The following is a 21,695-nucleotide window of genomic DNA, read 5'->3' on the forward strand; positions in this document are numbered from 1 at the left end:
GAAACTAAAGAAGATTTACCTGCAGAAAATGGAAAAACTGAAACTGAGATGAGTCCAGCCTCTGATGAAGCAGGAGAAAAAGAAGTCAAGTCTAGTTAATACCGTATACCATGTCTTATCGGTGGTCCCTGTTTCTCTCTTCTTGCACAATCCAGAGGAATATTTTTATCAGCTATTTTGTAAATGCAAGTTTTTTAGTAGAGGTAAAAGAAACATTTTTAAGAAGGCGATTGGAATCCCACCTCATCCCATTTTTTTTTTTTTTTATGTGAATGCTTTTTTTTTAAGAGGGGAAATCATTTGCTGGTGTTTATTTTTTGGTGCAATCAGAAAATAGTGGGTATTGAATTATAGGAGGTTTTGACTGTCTCGGGTGTTAACATTCCACTGGGGGCTGGTAGTTTTTATACCCTATAATACAACACATACTAAATGGGGATTTGGAATCACAGTCATACATTGAATATGTGTCGAACATTTTAAATTACTCCTATTCCCATTTTTCTAGTAGACATGTTTCTTAAAACCACTCCCTGATCTTGGCTCTCCCTGTCAGAACTCTAACATCCTTGGTCGTGGTCGTCCAGTTTTTCTAACAACTTTGTTATGTTCTATAAAAGATTGGGAATAGGAGTATGTAGTGTGTATGGTATTGTGAATTTGTGGGACGTAAAGATGTAAGAGTTTATCAATATTTGAAGATATTGGTACTTGATATCCTCTTAAGGAAAACTTGCCTACAAACTTTAAGCTGGAAAGTCACTGGAATAACTTTAGAAAAACAACTACATGGCTTTTTAGATTTTCACTATGTACATTAAGAACTGTGTACCTATTGTTCATACTGTATGTGCTGAGCTTCAAAACAACCAATAAAATCTCAATTGTGAAAGAAACAAAAAAAAAACACATTAGAGGCACATAAGAGCATATTTGAATTGCTTGAAGACAAAACTAGTGATTTGAAGGACGGAACATCTGAACTGGAAAAGACCCACAGATACCTACTATTCAGAATGACAAATATCAGAGATAAAGAGAGGATTCTGAAAGCACCAAGAGAAAAGCAAAGCATCACATACAAGGGAAACTCTATAAGATTAAGTGGTATGATGTATTTAAGGCACTAAAAGAGAAAAACTGCCAGCCAAGAATTCTACATCTGACAAAGCTGTCCTTCAAAATGAGGGTGAGTTCAAAGACTTCACAGGCAAACAAAAACTGATAGAATGTTACCAAAAGACCTTTGCAAGAGATACTAAAGGGGATGCTGCAGCCTGAAAGGAAAAAAACAAGGGCAAGAGATTTGGAGAAGAGCTTATCAAAGCCCGATGAAGGAAAATGCATAGTATGAATTATTTGAATCTGTCTTTTTTCATTATCTTTTAAAGTTTTAGACATAGGGACATTTATTCTGGAGAAATAGGGCAAAACTACTGTTTGCAAGGTAAGTCTTTCAGATGGAGCATATAAATCTAATTGGTAGTATTATTGTATAGTATTTGTACTATAGTATTTGATAAATTATGGTTTGTACTTAAGATTAGAATTATGAGCATGTTTTTGATGTATAAATTTAATTTAATCCAAATATGTGGACAGATCCATTTTAAAGACACAACTTGAAAAGCAAATTCTTGAATAGAAAATAACTTGGTCAGTGTTATTAAAATTTTGACTCATTAAATTTTGTTTTATGATAAAGGAAATAAGTGATTGCTTTCTTTCCTAGAAATATACTGCTTTTACTATTCACTCTGTTTTCCTGCTTCTGTGCAGTAAGTTTGTCACAGGCTTAAGTGTTTTTAATATTCATTTTGATTCAAAGTTGTAGATTTATTATATGTGGAATCTTTGAAACTTCAGCCAAAAATGCATGCAAATGTGAACATTCTGAACTTTCTCTTAATTCTGATTTGTGCTACATTTTTGGCTTTGAAGAAGTTATAACAATGGTAGTTGCCTCCTTCAGTATTTGTTAGATGTGTGAAGTACTGATAAATGTCCCAATGATGGTTTTTTTAGATTATCACTGTAGATAGGTTAGTCCTAACAGAAGTGAGTCATTTTTTTAATGTGCCTTTTTTTACAGATACATCATACTAAAATGTACTGCTACATTTTTTTAAAATAGGGGATGATGCAGGAGAGGGAGGGAATACATGAGAATCCCTCATAATTTCAATATAACTGTTTTGTAATCTAAAACCTCTTTAAAAATAACATTATATTAAAAAAAGATTTATATCTGATGTTAGAGTTTCTTCCAGATCTAAAATGAAATTTTATGTATTTGTGATTATCATTTTAATGGTTTTAGAAATATTCAGAGGAGACACTTAGAGTTCACAGATGGGAGGAAAAAGAAATTAAAAATTATTCAATATAAAGTCAAGAGTCACAAACTTGGGTGCCTACAGAGGCCAGGCTGATACATGATGGAAGTTTGCCAAAGGTAGGTAATAGGGATTGATGGAGACTGTGGCTAGTAGCCAAGTGTTTCTCCATCTAAAATGAACAGCATTTCATCGTTCTGGGGAAATGGTTTCATGAGGAAATGCAGGAAAATTTAAAACAACTCCTTCTAAACAGTCAATCCTCTATTTTTTTTTCCAATAGAAACCACCAACTCATATTATTATATAAACTGTCCTAATTATAAAATATTGGTAGCTAATTCAGCTAATTCAAATCCTTGAAAACTCTGAACCAAACAAAACTTCACTGCAGGTGGAGTTCAATCCACAAATTTCTAATCCACAACCTCTGCTTTAAGGTCCTTCTATTAAATTCTTTACAACCATCTTCAAGCCTTCACATTTTTCCAAACAGGTATTTTAAGATTGTCCTAAATTTCCAAATTCCATATTTGGTCATGAACAGTAATCCCCCAAATGAGAAAACTTATCATCACTAAATGTAGACAAATTTACAAATAACTACAGAAAAAGTAAGGCATACCAAGAGCCCACAAAATCACAAAACTTACTCTTTCAGTGTTGCACTCCAAAGAACATATAAACAGAACAAAAGAAGAAATAAATAATCCTCAAAGATCCAATAGACCAGGATCTTTGAATCAAGCTCCTGGAGAAGTTTGTGTATTGGCCTTAAGTTTGCTCAGGGGAAGGGAAGGGGAGTGGGTATTTGAAGAAAAGACTGGACAGTTAATGTGCAACTTCCCTTCCTGCTACATCGGGAAATAAAGGGAGGAGACAACACTTAGAATCGACCTCAGGCATTCTGCAGTCCTGTACTTCATTTAATTCTCACAATGCTATAGAGTAGACCATTCATTAGCTCTTTCACTGATGAGGAAACCAAGGCTCAGAAACATTATTTTAGGGAAGCGGACTTGGCCCAGTGGTTAGGGCATCCGTTTACCACATGGGAGGTCACAGTTCAAACCCCGGGCCTCTTTGACCCATGTGGAGCTGGCCCACCGTGCAGTGCTGATACGCGCAAGGAGTGCCGTCCCACGCAGGGGTGTCCCCGCGCAGGGGAGCCCCACGCGCAAGGAGTGCGCCCTGTAAGGAGAGCCGCCCAGCGCGAAAGAAAGTGCAGCCTGCACCACACACGTGGAGAAATGACACAACAAGATGACGCAACAAAAAGAAACACAGATTCCCCTGCTGCTGACAACAACAGAAGCGGACAAAAAGAAGACGCAGCAAATAGACACAGAGAACAGACAACTGGGGGGGGGGAGGGGAGATAAATAAATAAATCTTTTTTAAAAATGTTATTTTATTTGCTAAATGTCACTTTGAGTACTCCTTAGACTCTACCACAGCTACCTTTCTCCCAGCTTTCCTCCTTTTCCTGTTATCCTCTAGTCCACAGGGCATGCATGGATGTAAGGGAAATTAAAGGTAAAGGTTGGGTGTAGAAGAACAACGATGGTTTGATTTAAATCGCACTTGCACATTTGTATCTCAAAAACAACTTCATGGGGTAGATAAGACAAATACACTATTATAACTTGACTCTTGAGAGCCCCAACAAAACGCACATACGTGCACATTCACACACACATACATACACACACGCCATCCCCGGTCTAGATTGTGTTGTGAACATGGCTTTCTCCACAAAAGAAATAGTTAATTCTAGACCTTATGGGACATTTATTAATTTGAACAGTAATTATTAGGCTATAACATTTTGTTTTATAGAGGAAAAAAAACGTGTTCTTCCGCTCAGATTAAGTTGTTCCAGAAAATGTAGGAAGCGTTTGAATAATGATTGAATATTAGGTAGATTTTATGGTGTTTGTCTTTTCAATGTACTGTTTCACAGCCATTATTATGAGAGGCGCTTCAGGAGAGTTAATATATCATTGGGTTTCACTTCAAAGTTCATTTGTGGTAGCACAATTAGAATATTATTTTCTGGTGAAAATTAATTTAAACTGCTCAATGGCTCAGTAATTATAGAATATACATTTTCAACGAGTGCTAGCTTACTGATAAAAGTGGAAATCAAGCCAAAACATTTTTCAGAGCTTTATTTGCCAAAGTCTGGATTGAGATTTCATGCATCATTGACCTAAAAAGTAGTGAAGAAAATGAAATACAAATGCCTCTCCATGTTGAACCTCACATGAAAGTATTATACATCAATTTTATAGCAATGAAGGCATATGGATAATGCAAAATAACCACAGCTATCAGCCACATCAAAACCCCATCACCCCTCCCTGTTCAGTGGGATGAATCACATTTCCTTCCTTACAGAAATAATAATAAAACATTAAGAAAGCTGAAAATGGAAACGTGTCAAGAGTTTTTCTTAATATTTTTCCAGATAGCCAAAATATTTTAAATAAGCCCTGGAAACTCTCTACAAAAGTAGAGATACAAGAGTGTGTGTTAGAAGATATCGAGACTCATCAGAAGGGAAAAGGATGACACCTAGTGAGCATATTCTGAGCATAATGGTAGATTCCTTATGAAAGTTTTCTTCCTCATTTGCTAACATAGGAAACATAAGTCAGTTTTACAAGGGGGGAAAGTTAAATGCTTTTCATCATGTATGTATTGAAAAAGATTTTAAAGTTGATTTTTGTAGAAGCCTATTCTTTTCTTGTAAAGCAACTCTGAACACTGGATTCAGGTAAGAAATCAGAAGTTCTGGATATGCTGTAACATTCCACTAGTCCTGAAAAAAATCATAAAATCACATATCTACATACAAATATATTCTTGTCAGTGAATTCGGATATATAGCAGGATTATCATAGTAAGAAATTTAACTGTAAAATGTTATGGCATTAATCCAAACTCTACCTCTTATCAATTGTGATATCTGTAACTTATAATTTTTCATAGAGAACTACACAATAGGTGGCTAAATTTGCATCTTTGCAAATGCCATTAAGAATTTGGTGCCACAAACCAGCTCTCAAACAAAATTACAGTATCTGGGTAGTCCAAAAACACTCAAGCTACTAATTTAATTTAGAGTAGGCTTGGATTGGTAGTATTCCCAGGCCTGTGGGAAAAAATGCAAATCCTTTCTAGAGAAACTCACTTTATCTCAGCCCACAAAGAATTTCCATAAAAAATGAGAAGTTTGTAATAAAAATTTTTTAAAAAACTAAAGTTACAAAGAAATAAGTACCATGAGAGAAAAAAACAAATAACAGAAAGCAGAAACAGGCCTCAAATACAGGAACAATAAACATCATGAAAGGACAATGTTTCATAAAAGGCAAGATTAGAAATATACACAGGACCAAGTAACCACAAAGAAAGACAAATATTTGATAAAGAACAAAATAGGACATCTAGAAATGCAATTTTAAGGGAGCAGGTATAGCTCAGTGGCTGAGTGCCTGCTTCCCACGTTTGACATCCTGGCTTCAATCCCGGGTACCTCCCAAAAAAAAAAAGGAAATGAAATTTTAAACAATTGGAATTTAAAACTCAATGAGTGGGTTTAATAGCATATTATACAGAGCAGAAAAAAATTAACCAGAAGATCTATTTGAAGGAAGTACCTGGAATGTAGTACAAAAATAAAAGAGAGAGAAAAATATTTGAAAAAGAGAAGGAATCCTGAAAGTTAACATGAATGAAATAGGCTAACCGACATCTACTAAGATCCATTAAGTGAAGGGGAAAAGAATAAGACAGGGGCATTATATGAAGAGATAATGGCTGAGAATTTCCCAAGAAAATTCAATAAATTCGTATGGTGATACAAGGGAAAAGTATAACTAATGTAACTTATGAGTGATAGTTAGAAGTAACATTGTAATATTTTTACAGCAATGGCAAAGAAGATACACCAGTTATAAGGGGCATTAATAGGGGGGTCTAAGGCAGAACTGGATTTTTAGTAACAGAAACATTCCAAATTGACTGAGGTGATGAAAATGAGCGCCCCTGAGCGTACACTTTGAATGGACTGTACAAAGCGTGGGACTGTATAACACAGGGAATCCAGTGGTGGAAGAAGGACTGCAGTTAACAGGACAAATATGAGAGCATTCTCTCATGAACTTTAACAAATACGTAATACTAATACAAGGTGTTAATAATCAGGGTGGGCTGGAGGAAACATACACCAAATGTAAAATATGGGCTATAGTTAGTAGCATATTTTGACGATGCTTTTTCGCAGTTTGTAACAACAATGCAAGGTGCTGGTGGTGGGGTAATGGATGGGGGCACTCTATGATGATATGCATGTTTTGTAAGTTCACAACCTTCACTATACTTATTGTTCATGTATGTTTATACATGAATGACGTACTTCAATAAATTTTTTTAAATGAAAGGATGGAAAAAATATTCCATGCAAATAGTAACCAAGAGAAAGTTGGATTGGGTATTATAACAACAAAAAAAAAAACAGACCAAAAAAACAGTGTAAGATTTTATAATACTAGTGGCGTTCTTTTTCTGAATCTGGGTTGTGGCTTACACAGAGGTTTGCTTTATTTCTAAATATTTAAAGTGCATGTGGAGGGAAGCAGACTTGGCCCAATGGAGAGGGTATCTGCCTACCACATGGGAGGTCCGCAGTTCAAACCCCGGGCCTCCTTGTCCCATGTGGAGTTGGCCCATGCGCAGTGCTGATGCACGCAAGGAGTGCAGTGCCACGCCGGGGTGCCCGGCGTAGGGGAACCCCACGCGCAAGGAGTGCGCCCCATAAGGAGAGCCGCCCAGCACGAAAGAAAGTGCAGCCTGCCCAGGAATGGCACCACACACATAGAGAGCTGACACAAGATGACACAACAAAAAGAGACACAGATTCCCGTGCCGCTGACAACAACAGAAGCAGACAAAGAAGACAACACAGCAAACAGACACAAGAGAACAGACAACCGGGGCAGGGGGAACAGGAGAGAAATAAATAAATAAATAAATCTTAAAAAAGAAACACAGATTCCCTGGTGCCTCTGATAAAGATAGAAGCGGTCACAGAAGAACACACAGCGAATGGACACAGAGAGCAGAAAACCAGCAGGGGGCGGGGGGAAGGGGAGAGAAATAAATAAAAAATAAATCTTTAAAAAATAAAAATAAAAAAGTAAAGTGCATGTGGAAATTTATACATTTTTCTGCATATATGGTATATTTCCCAATCAAAGAAATGGGGCAAGCAAAAATGTAAAGACAGATAATGTCTTTTAAAGACAGACAACAAAAATATAGGTGGTAATGGCTAGGTCAGAATGCATGCAGGATTAAGAAAGAAAATGTTGAAATTATTTGGCCTCTTCCATTTTGTAAAGGAAGGTTTTTCCAATGGTTTGGGCCTAAAAAAGAATTATATCTGTGCTTATTTGTAGCTACTTAGGTATGTGTCTTTATCTCCCCAAAACATATACTACAAAGCCTGACAGCCTCTGCAGCTCCTCCCAAGGCTGCCCTGCACAAAGAAGTGCATGATAGGTATTTGTCAACAAACTACAAGATTGAAATTAGGAGTGCAAGGAAATTGTTATAGTGACAGTTACTAAGGAAGCTTAGGAATATTATAAGGAAAATGAGGTACTCTTGGGGAAGAAAAGGAAGAGCATACACATAACACTGCTGTATGGCCATATATGCTAGACGATGTCAAAGGCATTGCAATCCCTGGGCCAGACTTCACCAAAAAAAGAATTAAAGTGACATTTTGAGTAGTCATCCTTCAGTACAACCGACAGCCTAAATATGTCCCATCAGTTTTCATTAGAGTTTTCCACGGTGGCCTTGGCATTCGTTCACCAGGGTATTTCCCCAGGACAACGGCCACTCCCGGAAGCTGTGGTCTTGATAAAGGCCGACTCTGAGGACGGACGAGATTTCTCTGCTCATCCGCCCGCAGTCACAGAGCCTCTACAGTAGGCCAGCAATGGTTTATGTGCCGGGAATAAGGAACACAAGGCAAGGCGCCAGTCTCCGGTAGGAGCATAATCTAGAGGGCGAAACGGCTGTGAAATGAGCCAAATACACACCCAAGACCTTTAATAGGAGAACGCACGGTCCAGGTAACCCAGGATACGCAGCTGGAGCCGGTCGTGAGTCTTGCCTTCCACAGCACTTTCCCCGGTTTTCATTTGCCTGCTAACTCTGCCTTCAAATCTTTCGAACTCCATCTTTTCAAAGAGCTCTTCTCTGACTATCCTATTTTTTTTGTCTTTATTTTTTTAATATTACATTCAAAAAATATGAGGTCCCCATATACCCACCACCCCCCTCACCCCACACTTTCCCCCATAACAACAATCTCCTCCATCATCATGAGACAGTCATTGCACTTGGTGAATACATCTCTGAGCACCGCTGCACCACATGGTCAATGGTCCACATCACAGCACACACTCTCCCACAGTCCACCCAGTGGGCCATGGGAGGACATACAATGTCTGGTAACTGTCCCTGCAGCACCACCCAGGACAACTCCAACCACCGAAAATGCCCCCACATCACATCTCTTCCTCCCACTCCCTACCCCCAGCAGCCACCATGGCCACTTTCTCCACACCAGTGCCACATTTTCTCCGATTACTAATCACAATAGTTCATGAATAGAATATCAGTAAGTCCACTCTAATCCATACTCTATTCCTCCATCCTGTGGACCCTGGATTGGCTGTGTCCACTCCACATCTACATCAAGAAGGGGCTTAGATTCCACATGGATGCTGGATGCAATTCCTCTGCTTACAGTTGTAGGCACTCTTGGCTCCCTGGTGTGGTGGTTGACCTTCTTCACCTCCATGTTAGCTGAGTGGGGTAAGTCCAATAAATCAGAGTAGACTATCCTATTTTAAACTGCAGCCGTCCTCTCACTCCCTTTTCCCCAGCCCCTTTCTACAGTCCATAAAATCTACATGTGACGTTGCCTGCGTGCGGGTTGCCTGTACCCCCTCAGGAGTGCCTGCTCCCAAGGTCTGGACCTGTTTCCTTCCCGAATGTCTCTCCCAAGAGGTTAGGCCACGCCTGGCGCATAGAAGGCACTCAATACTTTTTTAATAAATCTACGTACAAGGAAAGAGTGGGACAGACCAGGACGGGAAAGCACACTGTTCTGCCCTTTGGGGAACGGAATGTAAGTTCTCTATTCGTGTCCCGAGGCAGGGGTTGCTGAGATAAATAACTACAGTCTATGCCCTCTGAGACGTTTATGGAAAAGATCATTAAAAAAAATCAAGGAACTGCTCGAAAGGGCTGCTGGGGCCAAGAAGCGCGAACACTTGCGCAGCGCAGCGGGAGCGCGCCGAGGGCAAGGGCGCGCGCCGGCACGCGCCTCCCGCCCGCGCCGCGGCCACTTACTCCAGCTTCTTGAACCTCTCCCTGCCCGCGGCCACGTATTTGCCCGCCTGCTGCAGCGCGTCCAGCTGCTGGACCTGGTGGCCGTGCGTGGGCGTGTAGAGGCGCCGCACGCCGCTCGGCAGGTCCATCTCCTGGTTGAGCTGGTCCAGGAGGACCTCGAAGGACGGGATCCGCCGCCGGTTCACGACGAACTTCTTGCCCAAGTAAAACTGGTCCCCGTTGCGGTACACGAGGATCGTCCTGGCGGGCGTAGTGTCCAGCAGCCCGTAGGACCCGTGGGTGCCCATGACGGCGCGCGCAGGGGGCGCGAGGAGCGTGCGGGAGGCTCCCCGCGCTCCTGGGCATCGCAGGCCAGAGGCCCACCAAAAGCGGGGTGCGGGGGGGTTGTCTCAGGGAGGTGACAGCGTCCCGGATTCCGTGTCTCCCCTAGTCTCTGAGCCCCGAGAGTCGGGTAAGACAGCGGCGCGGAGGGCGACGCCGGGTCGGGAGCTGCTGCCCTCGGGTCACCGCAGAGGCCTGGGCCACCCGGAGGAGGCGGCCGGCGGCGGCTCTGCAATCTCCGCTGCGACCCGCGGGGACCCGCTGCGTGCGATCCCCGGCCGCGGGGACTCGGGGCGGGCGCGGGGTTTGGGGCCGCTGCCGGGACCCCGTGTGCTGACGTGGCCTCCTGGCAATTGTGACCGCCGCGCTGGGCCAGGTCTGCCCGGGATAGGGGGCGACTGGGAGCCGGACGAGGTGCTTGAGGGGGTGACAGAGCTAGGGGAAAGGACAAAGCTGGGGTGGCAGGCCCTGCAGAAGAGGCTGAAGTAGAAGCCTTGGTCTGCGGGGCCGGGATGAGAGGGTGGCCGAGCGCCCGCAGTGCGCCCCACTCACCACCTTCCACGCGCCTCGCGGACTCCTGTGGAAGGGACACGAGGGGAGAGAGAGGGGTCGGGGCCACCTTGAGAATCAAAACGGGGTCACTTTCCCGCCTGGGGAAGGTGCTTGGCCCCTCTGTGCCTCGGTTTCTTTACTGTTCATGAGGGGGTATTTCATCTCTTCAGCCCAAAATAACTTCTAGGATTTCTGGCTTGGAGTGGGTAACATGGGTAACGTGATTCCGAGCAAATGAGAAAACGAGGTTGCTAGCTCATGTATCCAAAAGTACTAAAATTTGGAATGCATCTTCATTTGGGGGCAGAACAATTCAAGAGGTTGTATGACCTTGGAAAATTCATGCCTACTGTGGGTAATGCTGGTCTCCTGTCTTGAGCTTGGACAGTGAATGACTCTACAAATACATTTTCCCAATGGTGTTGATAGGCTTTAAAAAACATTAAAACAATACTCGGTTACTTGCTAAATCTACATACAGAAAGTACGGAATATTGATATTATAAAACATCATTATTTTGTAGTGTTAAAATAAAGGTTGAGATCAACTGCCATTCACAGCCACAACCAATTTTTAAACTATCAAATGCTTCATAGCAACATTAGATACAGACATCCATTTATGAGCATGGTCATTTTATTAATCACCAGGAATTATATTGATCTTGAAAAGATTAAGTGCTGGAAACTTCTTGATTGGTGTTCAAAGCAATTCAGAAGAAAAATGTTACTGAGTATTTATTAATATTTAACCGAGACAACAGGTTCATGTGTTTAAAGGTTTGCTTTGAACCCTGGTTTCACTGAGAACCTCATGGCTGGCTTCTCCCTTGGCCGCAGAAGGCAGATGGAGCTGGGAAAGCCCTTGAGCCGAAGGCGGCTCACTCCCCCGTCTGGGGCGATGGTCAACCTGGCGTGAGTGATGACATCTTGGAGCTCCATGGTTAGGCTGTTGAATAAGTGACTTTGGTTTGGGGATAGCTGAAAGAAAGGCAGATGCAGAGGTGCCTTGTTAATTGCATGACAGTGCATGTCCCAAATTAGCCTACTCACAAATGCAACCCATTGATATTTATATCTCATTCATATGAAGGGGTTTAAAAAATGAACGCTATTAAATGATAATTTGGCTTCCCTGAGAAACCTGCTAATAGAGAAGGAAAGCCCAAATAATACTGACATGAATGTATGCAGGTCCCCATGATGGTTGTTTTTAATAACCAGTTAATGAGACAAACTGATGAGAAAAAGAAAGAAGACTTCTCGGTGTCTCCCGGAGGTCATTATACATCATGAAGTTGGAGCAGGCCTCATCTTCCAGCCTGAGCTGCTAGTGATCACTTCCCTACTTGTGCAAAGAAGTTTCTGCAGTATCTCGGAACAGCCGTCACAGGGGTGCATATGTCATTATAGCTTTAAATATGCTAAGTTGCCCTTCTAAAATGTCAAATATAATACAGAAACATTTTCCATGTATGTATTCTTGCATATGATGTTGTTTAAAATATTCGATTGTTAGAAATTCAAATGTTTCAAAAACAGAACGTGTCTCATTATGTAAATGCACTAATAAGGTTTTTTTAAAGGTATTCATTTTTCTGTTAAAGCAAGCAGAAGATTTGAAGTTGTGTTATAACCCTTCAAATATTAATTTGAGTGAAAGTGTGCATAGCATCCTGTACCACACTAACCTTTGTGACCGGAAGTAGTGGTTTCCATTTATGATCCGGAAGAATCCACTTTTCCTTAATCATATCTTCTTCCTCCTGAGTTGTCAGGATACAACCATCAATTTTGCAGTTGTCAGGAGAATTGCCTATTGGAACAAAACAAAGAGTAACTTTCTCTATGCCCTTTGCACTCAGCACAGTTTGGCTTATAGGAATCCAGCATTTTTTTTTCAGTCAGGTCAAAACGCAGCAATGAACAAATCATCGTTCTTTCTAAGCAAAGGTATAAAATATGTAAAGGAAGGATACACCAATTTGTGATGGGATTGGATTTCCTCCTGAAATAGATGAGTGAGTGCCTTTCAGAAGAATTAGAAATGGCCTCACATATGTTAATGGGCTGGCACATTTATTTGAATGAATAGTGTTCCTACTTTGAAAATTGAATGTATTTGAAAAACTTCCTAGATTACAGACTGAATTACTTGCATACTGCAATGTAGCTCATCTGAAATTATTATGAAGCTGAAAATATTTTCCTTCTGGCGTCATATTTTGTAACATAACAATAAAAAAATATTGACACCGATAAAGGCAATGTATTGTAAGATTTCTAAGTATTCTCTAGAAGTGTTTAAAGTGCTCAGTGTCTCTTCTCTCTTTGGAATATAATAGAAGCAAAATGCCCAGTGGGTTTGAGGAATTTACGCAAAGGGTCCTCACATTCTTTGTAAGAGCCTCTATAAGGATTTCTCAAGACTTTAAGATCAACAGAGGAGGGATTGCTAATCAAGAACTCTAGAAAAAGAGAAAGCACATTGCTCTTATGACCCCTTTGTGATTAGTCTGTTAAAAGAGTCTCCATGGGGGGGGGGGCGGTGAGCACACTCCTAGCAATGTGCATGAAAATCCAAAGAAAGCAGGAAGAAATCGTTCAACTAATCTTTCCATCTCTTTAAAAAAAAAAAAAATGCAGTATGGAATTGTGGGAAGATGGCAGAGTAGGAAGCTCCAGGAATCAGCCCTTCTACCAGAACAACTACTAAGCAGGCAGGAACAGTCTGAATCAACCATTTCAAAACTCCCGAGGCCAGGAGAGCACCCTACAGCAACAAGGGACGCATGGGAAGAAGAGGCTCATAAATGACCAGAAATTGTTCTCTCCAGGCAGCCCTTACCATCGCCCAGCCCACGCTCTGCGGCAGGCAGCGGTGGGGTCTGGCCCCTGGCGTACTTTGTTGATGCCAGAAAGGGACATAAAAATCCACTGTCTCACTACCAATCCAATGTCCACAAAGAAGAGGTGGCATTGGATTGGGAAAAGTGGACATGGTGGACGATGGGTGTGGGGAAAGGCAGGAAGAGATGAGAGGTGGAGGCGTCTTTGGGTCATGGAGCTGCCCTGGATGGTGCCTCAGAGGTAATCACCGGACATTGTAAATCCTCACAGGGCCCACTGGATGGAATGGAGGCGAGTATGGACCATGATGTGGACCATTGTCTATGAGGTGCAGAGGTGCCCAAAGATGTACTTACCAAATCCGATGGATATGTCATGACGATGGGAACGAGTGTTGTTGGGGGGGGAGAGGGGGGGTGGGGGGGGTGGGGTTGAATGGGACCTCACATATATATTTTTAATGTAATATTATTACAAAGTCAATAAAAAAATATAAAAAATAAAAAAAAAATTAAAAAAAAATTAAAAAAAAAAAAAATCCACTGTCTCCAGATCAGGGCAAGAGGGGGGCACACGGTACGACTCCAGATCTCTGCTTTGGATGAGCTACTTTGGAACGCTGGGGGCCTGCCTCCGTGGCCATTGCTCCAGGTCACCCTGGACAAGGGCGGCCCAGCGGAGTTAAAGATGTTGTGCTTCCTCCCAGCTGTGAAGGAGAGTTGAAGGGCTGCACGTGCTGGGCAGATACCGAGACAAAAAAGCTTTGGGGAGCCTTGGAAGAGCCCCTTGGCACCCTTCTTGTCCGCTCTCTCATCTCCTGCCCAGGGCAGTTTGGAACTAGCCTTCCTACCTTTTGTAGGTCCCTGGCCTTGTTCCAACTGGAAAAGACTGACTTGGGAAACTCCTCTCCGGCGTGCTCCCCTCCCCCCCAACTTGCTCAAAAGGACACAGCTGGTGAGTGGGAAAGCCAAGTCCAGAGCCACATATCCAGAATCCCATTCCCAAACTGGTTTCACCTTGTCACAGGGCCATGTCATCTTTAAAATCAGCACCCTGATTATAAAGTATTCCCTAATGACTTCACATTTACCTTTAAAGTATTTTGTATCCACTTCAATATGAGTTATTACTCCAGGATGTGCCAGTCGGAAAATTGCCCATTCACAACCTGGAACCAGGAGAATGCCATTCTCATCGTTCTGGAATTTAAAAAAAGAAAAGAAAAAGGTAACTCGACCTGGATTCATTCAATAAACCAATCCTGAAAACAAGCGGGTAAAATGTTGACATGTTACATTTGTTTCTTACTATAAAAGAAGATTTCCTATGATTTGAGTTGTGAATTACTTTGCAGCAAGTATTGCTTCTTTGCTATCATTGCTTAAATATGTTATGCTAATTCATGAGTTTAGTGGCATGCAGTCATTTTTTATAAATAGCTTATTTGATTTTCTTTGTCAATTACAAATTCATGTAAAATGTTATACACAAAAGATATTTTTCCTTCTTTATTTTTTTTAAATGTTACATTTAAAAAATATGAGGTTCCCATAAACCCCCTACCCCCCTCACCCCACTCCTCCCACATCAACAACCTCTTTCATCATCATGGCACATTCATTGCATTTGGTGAATACATTTTGGAGCACTGCTACTCCACATGGATAAGAGTTTATATTGTAGTTTACACTCTCCCCGAGTCCACCCAGTGGGCCTTGGCAAGACATACAATGTCCAGCATCTGGGAAGCGGACTTGGCTCAGTGGTTAGGGCATCCGCCTACCACATGGGAGGTCCGCCGTTCATGCCCCAGGCCTCCTTGACCCATGTGGAGCTGGCCCATGCGCAGTGCTGATGCAGGCAAGGAGTGCCGTGCCACGCAGGGGTGTCCCCTGTGTAGGGGAGCCCCACACGCAAGGAGTGTGCCCCATAAGGAGACCACCCAGCGTGAAAAAAAGTTCAGCCTGCCCAAGAATGGCGCCAAACACACGGAGAGCTGACGCAGCAAGATGATGCAATAAAAAGAGACACAGATTCCCATGCCGCTGACAACAACAGAAGCGGACAAAAGAAGAACATGCAGCAAATGGACACAGAACAGACAACTGGGGCAGGGTGGGGGGGGAAGGGAAGAGAAAAAATCTAAAAATAATAATAATAAATCTAAAAAAAAAAAAAAACCAATGTCCAGCATCTGTCCCTGCAGTATGACCAAGGACAATTCCAAGTCTTGAAAACGCCCCCACATCATATCCCTTCTTCCCTCTCCCTACCCTCAGCAGCTAACTGTGGCCACTTTCTCCACATCAGTGCTACAATTTCTTCCATTAATCACAATAGTTCCATAGTAGAATATCAGTAAATCCACTCTAATCCATACTCTATTCCTCCATCCTGTGGACCCGGGGATGGTGATGTCCACTCCCCCTCTATATCAAAAGGGGGCTTAGATTCCACATGGATGATGCATGCAATTCTCCTGCTTGCAGACCTAGACACAAAAGATCTTTAATCCAACCCATTAGTCCTCTAATCAGTTTGTTTTGATCTTTCAAAGTAGGTCATTCCTTGATCAAATCCATACTCATATCAAATCTGCCCTCCAAACTTTAGTTTTTATTTCTAGAAAGGAGAGTTTATTCATTTATATCTGGAAACATTGGATGACATGGAATCTAACCCAAAAAAGTGGTGTTGAAAACTAAGTTTTCAATGGGATTTGCAAATTGAAAGGTGTTTTGTTTTACTTTCATTTTGGTTTCCTTATCTCAAGTTAGTTACTGGCCGAATAAATTAAACAGCTACATGGACTCTAGAGCCGCCTTTCAGTCACAAATTCTCATAAACGGGCTCAACCAAGAATACACAGATATTAAACAATATTAAACGGATAGTTTTTCTCCAGATCTGCCAGCAAATCTGCAGCTTTTCGTATCATTAAATTATGGATCCTCTTGTTTCTTTACTAAAGAACAAAGGACTGTTCCAAGAATGCAAAGAGTACTTAGCAATAACTAGCATGTTTGAGCTTCTGGGTCTTTGCAATTTGGAAAACCCGGAGAGAGTAATAAGCATTTAGAACAACACTTAGGCTGTTTCTAAAATAAGCAAGAATTTCCTTGGTTTAACTTTTTGAAAAAAACTTTAAAAAATACTTTTTAGAAAACCCACAATTTGATTTTTAATTTCTTACTTCTAATATTGGTGGCCTGTCCAATCTTCTTGCAGTTTCCCAACCATCTGCCATAGACTTTGCCCCGCCAACGCCTACAGAAAAATAACATCATTTAGCTATCTATTAATTATATAGTTTTATTTTAAATATAAGAATGAATTCATTGATGTAATTAATTTACAGATCTCATATATCCAAGCATTGTCACATAAATTATTTTCATTAAAGTTAATATTTCAGTAAATTCACATATAGCCGTAGGGTTAGTAAACTTTACTTTTTCTTTTATAGCAACTATTTAAGCCAAAATTAGGAAGGAAATTGTTACTGTTGACTTGCTTTGTGTCATAAAGTCATCAAATCATGTATGTAGAAGATTAATCTCATTTGCTTTGAGATGGCCCCTTCCTTTTAAATTATCTGACCATATTGGGAGTTTAATGCCAGTTCCCCAGATTTCCAAATGAAAACCAGCTCCTACAACATCATCTTACCTATCATATTGTTTGGGTGCCCAAGATATGCATTGCTAAATCCTACACAGACACCCCCATAAGCGAGGGCCACTAGGTCTAAAGGTTCTTTGGGGTCCGTCGCAATCCAGTCTTTCTGTCCAGTACCATATACTCTAAGACGTGCAATTCCACCATCTGAAAAGGAAAGGTGCCTTAATTATTTCGTATTTGGAAAAGTGGCTGTGTATCATAGACCAAAGTCCTTGCGCGCCTGTCTTTGTTCACGTCCCAACCTCACTAACCCAGTCTTGTGTCAGACTTCAGCCGCCCTGTCTCCTTTCTGGTTTTCCAATGCATTAAGCCCACTGCTTCGTGGCCGTTGTATTCGCCATTACCGTGTACTGGAACAAGTTTCCCCAGCTCTCCAAAAGACTGGTTAACGCTCATCATCCTTAGTTCTCAGTGGAAGTGTCATTGGTCTTAGGAAGGCCTTCCTTCTAAAGTCACCCCACCCTGACCCCTGCCTGACTGCCCAGGTTAAGTTTGTGTTGTTCTTGTTGTTTGTTTTTTGTTTTAGGAGGTATGGGGAATCGAACCACCCAACTACACCCACTCAGCATCCCCAGGCTAAGTTTTATCACATCCGCTTGCTTATTCACTCCATACCCTTATAACAGCCTGAAAATTTGTTTACATCCCTGCTAATCTCAGTCTCCCAAGACCAGAATATGAAAGTGTTGAAGGCAGGAAGAGCAGCCCATCTTGCTCACTTCGGTATCACCTTTACTTAGAACAGGTCCTTGCAGATATTAGTTGCTCAAAAATTTTTTTGAGTGAATAACGCCAGGAAAATGAAAAAGTAATCGGCAAATTCACTATAGATATAATGTTTGGTGTCAGAAATGAGCAGTGTTAAATCCCACACAGATTCATACCAGAACCTTACTTTTTTTATTTTTATGACAAGGCATTGCTTAGCAAAGCAATTGAGAATACAAAAGATAATATTAGTACAAACAGCTGCTGAGAACACAGGAGCCCTCAGAGATTAGGTCTGCAGAGCAGCAAATAACTACCAAGATCAATTTACATAATCTGATTCTAACAAATTAAGTCATTTTTTTGTTTGTTTGAATATTACTTCCTGAAAAGTGGAAGCAAAGCGTTTTTTTATATAGAAGTGGAACAAAATACCAAAATCATCAGAGCATTCTACTGAAACTAAGTCCAATGAAAAATTTGGTAAAACGAAGCGATCTGAAAAAAATTTCAGTACAACAGTGGCCTTGTTGTTTGCAACAAATAAAACCAAACTATATTGACATAAAACCCTAGAAAATATACTAGAGGGAGTAATTCAGCATGAGCTAGACTATGAGAGGAATACCATTACTGCTTCATTGAACATTGTGATATGCTTTAATGATACAGAAAACATTTATCTGTTGAATATAAATCTGCTTTTATTTAAAAAAAAAAAAGATTTATCTTTACAAGTTAATATCCAGTCTCATTTTTAATTAAAACTGTCAAGGGATCTCAGAAACACTTCACAATACTCTTAGGGTATTTCATTTAAAGCTGCCCCACTCCCACCTCCATGTGCCCCAGCCACCTGAGCATCATCCCACTTTTCCTTTCCATCTTACACTTGGGTCCCAAGCAGAACTCTTGTGGAACAGTTAAAGTCACTGCTAAGAGACAGAGGAAGAAAAATCTGCATGTAGGCAATGCCCATCTCTCACCATCAATCAGTCAATACTGACCAATTGAGATATTGCTTTTGTGTGCTCCAGAAATTCTCAGGATTCAGTCAAACAAAGCAGGGCTTCCTCTGAGGAACTTTTATAGATGCCTCTTCATCTCCTAAACCCTGTACAAATTGGACTAAACATACAAAATTGCTGTTTTCTTAGATCAAATATTGTCAAGTAGAATTTTCTCATGGTTCCACCTGAATATTTTTGTTACAACACATCACTGTTTTTTTTAATAGCTTTATTGAGGTATAATTACATACCATAAAATTCACCTATTGTAAGTGTACAATTAATTCAATGCTTTTTAGTTATATCCAAGAGTCAGGGAAAAATCACCACAATCTACTTTTGGAATATTTTCGTCACCCCCCCCAAAATTTCCTTGAGCACATTTGCGGTCAATTACCACTTCTACCTTCAACTTCTCCAGGATTCTGGTTAGTCTTGTTTCCTGGGGAACTCACAGAAGGGTCAGGAGGACAAGCTATGATCACCAGCTGCATTCGACCTTGAGACTTTGGGACTACCACTTGGTTAGGTTTTGGTATTTCATTGACATCTGGCATGGTCCATCTAGCTTTTGTAGAGGCCAGACTGGCAAGTTAAATTGGAATTTGCCAGAGGCCACCCTCCCTGCACTCTTAGTCATTGAGGGTGGCATAGATCTCTGCCATTCTCCTGGGCATTTATCACTGTTTACAATTATTTTTCTTAAGTGTGTCCCTTACTGAGTTGTGCACTTTGTATGGACACACGCTCTGTAAAATCAGCGGCAAATAGTTATTGAGTTTCTACTTTGTCCCACACAGTGTGCTACTGGACATACACAAACTACAAACCAGACACTTGATCCCTGCCTTCATGAATCTTACAATCTGTTGGCTCTGTCGTATTCATCATCTGGGAAAGGATTACACAGCCAGCGCTCAGCCCCAATTCATGATGAGCACACCGTAAGTGTTCGCTGAATTAACAAATGGGAAAGGTCTAAAAGCTTTTTGGCTTTTCCCATTCAGTTACTTCCACTAATGTTAGGACAGATGGTGTCAATAAGAAATATCAGTAAATATGTTCAGATTTTCACATCAGTGTCTTACTTTAAAGCATGATAACCAGAAATATACTGTGTCTAAAATAAGAATCAAGAGTCCCAATTCCAATATATCTTCAAAAAAATACAATTTACAAAAATGATGGAGGTGGGGGAGTGGGGAGTGGGTTATATGGGAACCTCTTATATTTTTTAATGTAACGTTCTTTGTGATCTATTAACCTTAATTTTTAAAAGTGTTTTAAAAAATTAATTAAATAAAATCAGATTCCTCCAAAAAATAAGAGTTCCAATTCCAGCATGACAGGCAAGCAGAGCTCTGCACCCATATTTTCCAGTAAAACTGGTGAAAATTATTTTTTTTAAATGTAAAGTCTCTGGAAGTGGTCCTGGCAGGCATACAGCAAATGAAGAAACATTTATTCAAGAAAATCTATTTGAACTTGGTGAGACCCCTTTAAGAATAAAGGTAGGGAAGTGAACTTGGCCCAGTGGTTGGGCATCCGCATACCACAAGGGAGGTCCAGGGTTCAAACCCCAGGCCTCCTTGACCCGTGTGGAGCTGGCCCATGCGCAGTGCTGATGCGCATAAGGAGTGCCGTGCCACGCAGGGGTGTCCCCTGCGTAGGGGAGCCCCACGTGCAAGTATGCCCCGTAAGGAGAGCCGCCCAGCACAAAGAAAGACAGCCTGCCCAAGAATGGCTCTGCACACATGGAGAGCTGACACAACGAGATGACACAACAAAAAGAAACACAGATTCCCTCCCAGTGCTGCTAATAAGGATAAAAGCAGTCACAGAAGAATACAGCAAATGGACACAGAGAGCAGACAATGGGGGTTGGGGGGGGGAGGGGATAAATAAAAATTAAAAATTTTTTAGAAAAAGAATAAAGGTGTAAACCCTCTGGGGGGTGGGGTTGAGGCAGGCTAGTAGATTAGGGCATCAATAGACAGATCTGGAACCTGGCAAAAAGCCCACATGGCCACGGATACCTACAAGATGGCTACTGGAAGAACCTTACAAGAAATCCCATTCAGAACAAGATTTCCTCCAGAATGAAGGAGAAGCCCCGGATGTCCTCAAGGGGGCTTACCATTGGGCCCTCCCAGAGGACTGAGAGGTGAGTTAATGAATCAAAACAGCAAACAACTGGGATTCCTCCCGGGACATTAGCAAACAGGCAGAATAATTAATGGTTTGAAATGCAAGCACATAATCCAAATCAGCCCGTTCTTGCCTTTTCTCCCCCTGCCTGGGTCAGCACGCAGGTAAACCTGGGCATATGTAATCTGTAATGGGGAATTGCGGTCTGTAAATTAGCCCTCTTTATCTTTTTTCAGCCCCTTTCCTCTCTATCTGGGACCCATAATCTGTTATTTTCTCCCATTTCTCTTCTCTCAGTTCCTTAATAAATAACTGGCCTAACTAAAAATTTAAAAAAATTTAAAACTTGGTGAGAATAGCAGTTATCTGGGGTATTTGAGCCGAGACCTGCTTCCTCCACCTTCCCTCCCACTTCAGGGAAGATGGAACCTTCTCTTCAGACTGGTCTAGCCAAGAACATAGGATTCCCTCACCCCTCAGCTCTTAGTCAGAGGGTTGTCCTCCCAGGAAGGGGAATATGTCAGCGTTTCTCGTCCTACCCCACCTACCTGCTTCTGAGGCTAAGTTCCAGGTGAGTGCACCTAAGAGGTGGAGCGTCCTTTCTTCTGTCCACCCCCACTCATGGGGAGGAAGTTCCACCTGAAGCACAGCA

The 21,695-nt window shown here is 41.5% G+C and overlaps 2 protein-coding genes across 10 annotated transcripts in view; both read right to left on the reverse strand.

The window, feature by feature from the left end:
- The window catches only part of DCDC2C (doublecortin domain containing 2C), a 178,454-nt gene extending 168,198 nt beyond the window's left edge, over positions 1–10,256 (reverse strand). For all 7 annotated transcript variants that reach the window (XR_009183470.1, XR_009183471.1, XM_058287930.2 and 4 more), the window contains exon 1: positions 9,774–10,256. Coding sequence is in view for 5 of the 7 variants with exons in the window: in XM_058287930.2 (XP_058143913.1) it covers positions 9,774–10,060 (287 nt within the window). In the remaining 2 variants the exon portion in view is untranslated. The remainder of the gene's footprint in view (positions 1–9,773) is intronic.
- A 1,005-nt stretch (positions 10,257–11,261) lies between these two features.
- The window catches only part of ALLC (allantoicase), a 65,467-nt gene continuing 55,033 nt past the window's right edge, over positions 11,262–21,695 (reverse strand). For all 3 annotated transcript variants that reach the window (XM_058287932.1, XM_058287934.1, XM_058287935.2), the window contains exons 8-12: positions 17,166–17,321; positions 16,690–16,763; positions 14,587–14,695; positions 12,338–12,462; positions 11,262–11,627 (exon numbers count right to left, since the gene is read on the reverse strand). In XM_058287932.1, the coding sequence (XP_058143915.1) occupies positions 11,421–11,627; positions 12,338–12,462; positions 14,587–14,695; positions 16,690–16,763; positions 17,166–17,321 (671 nt within the window). In that variant the 3' untranslated portion in view covers positions 11,262–11,420. The remainder of the gene's footprint in view (positions 11,628–12,337; positions 12,463–14,586; positions 14,696–16,689; positions 16,764–17,165; positions 17,322–21,695) is intronic.

The sequence above is a fragment of the Dasypus novemcinctus genome, chromosome 25, assembly GCF_030445035.2.
Source record: "Dasypus novemcinctus isolate mDasNov1 chromosome 25, mDasNov1.1.hap2, whole genome shotgun sequence".
NCBI classification, from domain to species: domain Eukaryota; kingdom Metazoa; phylum Chordata; class Mammalia; order Cingulata; family Dasypodidae; genus Dasypus; species Dasypus novemcinctus.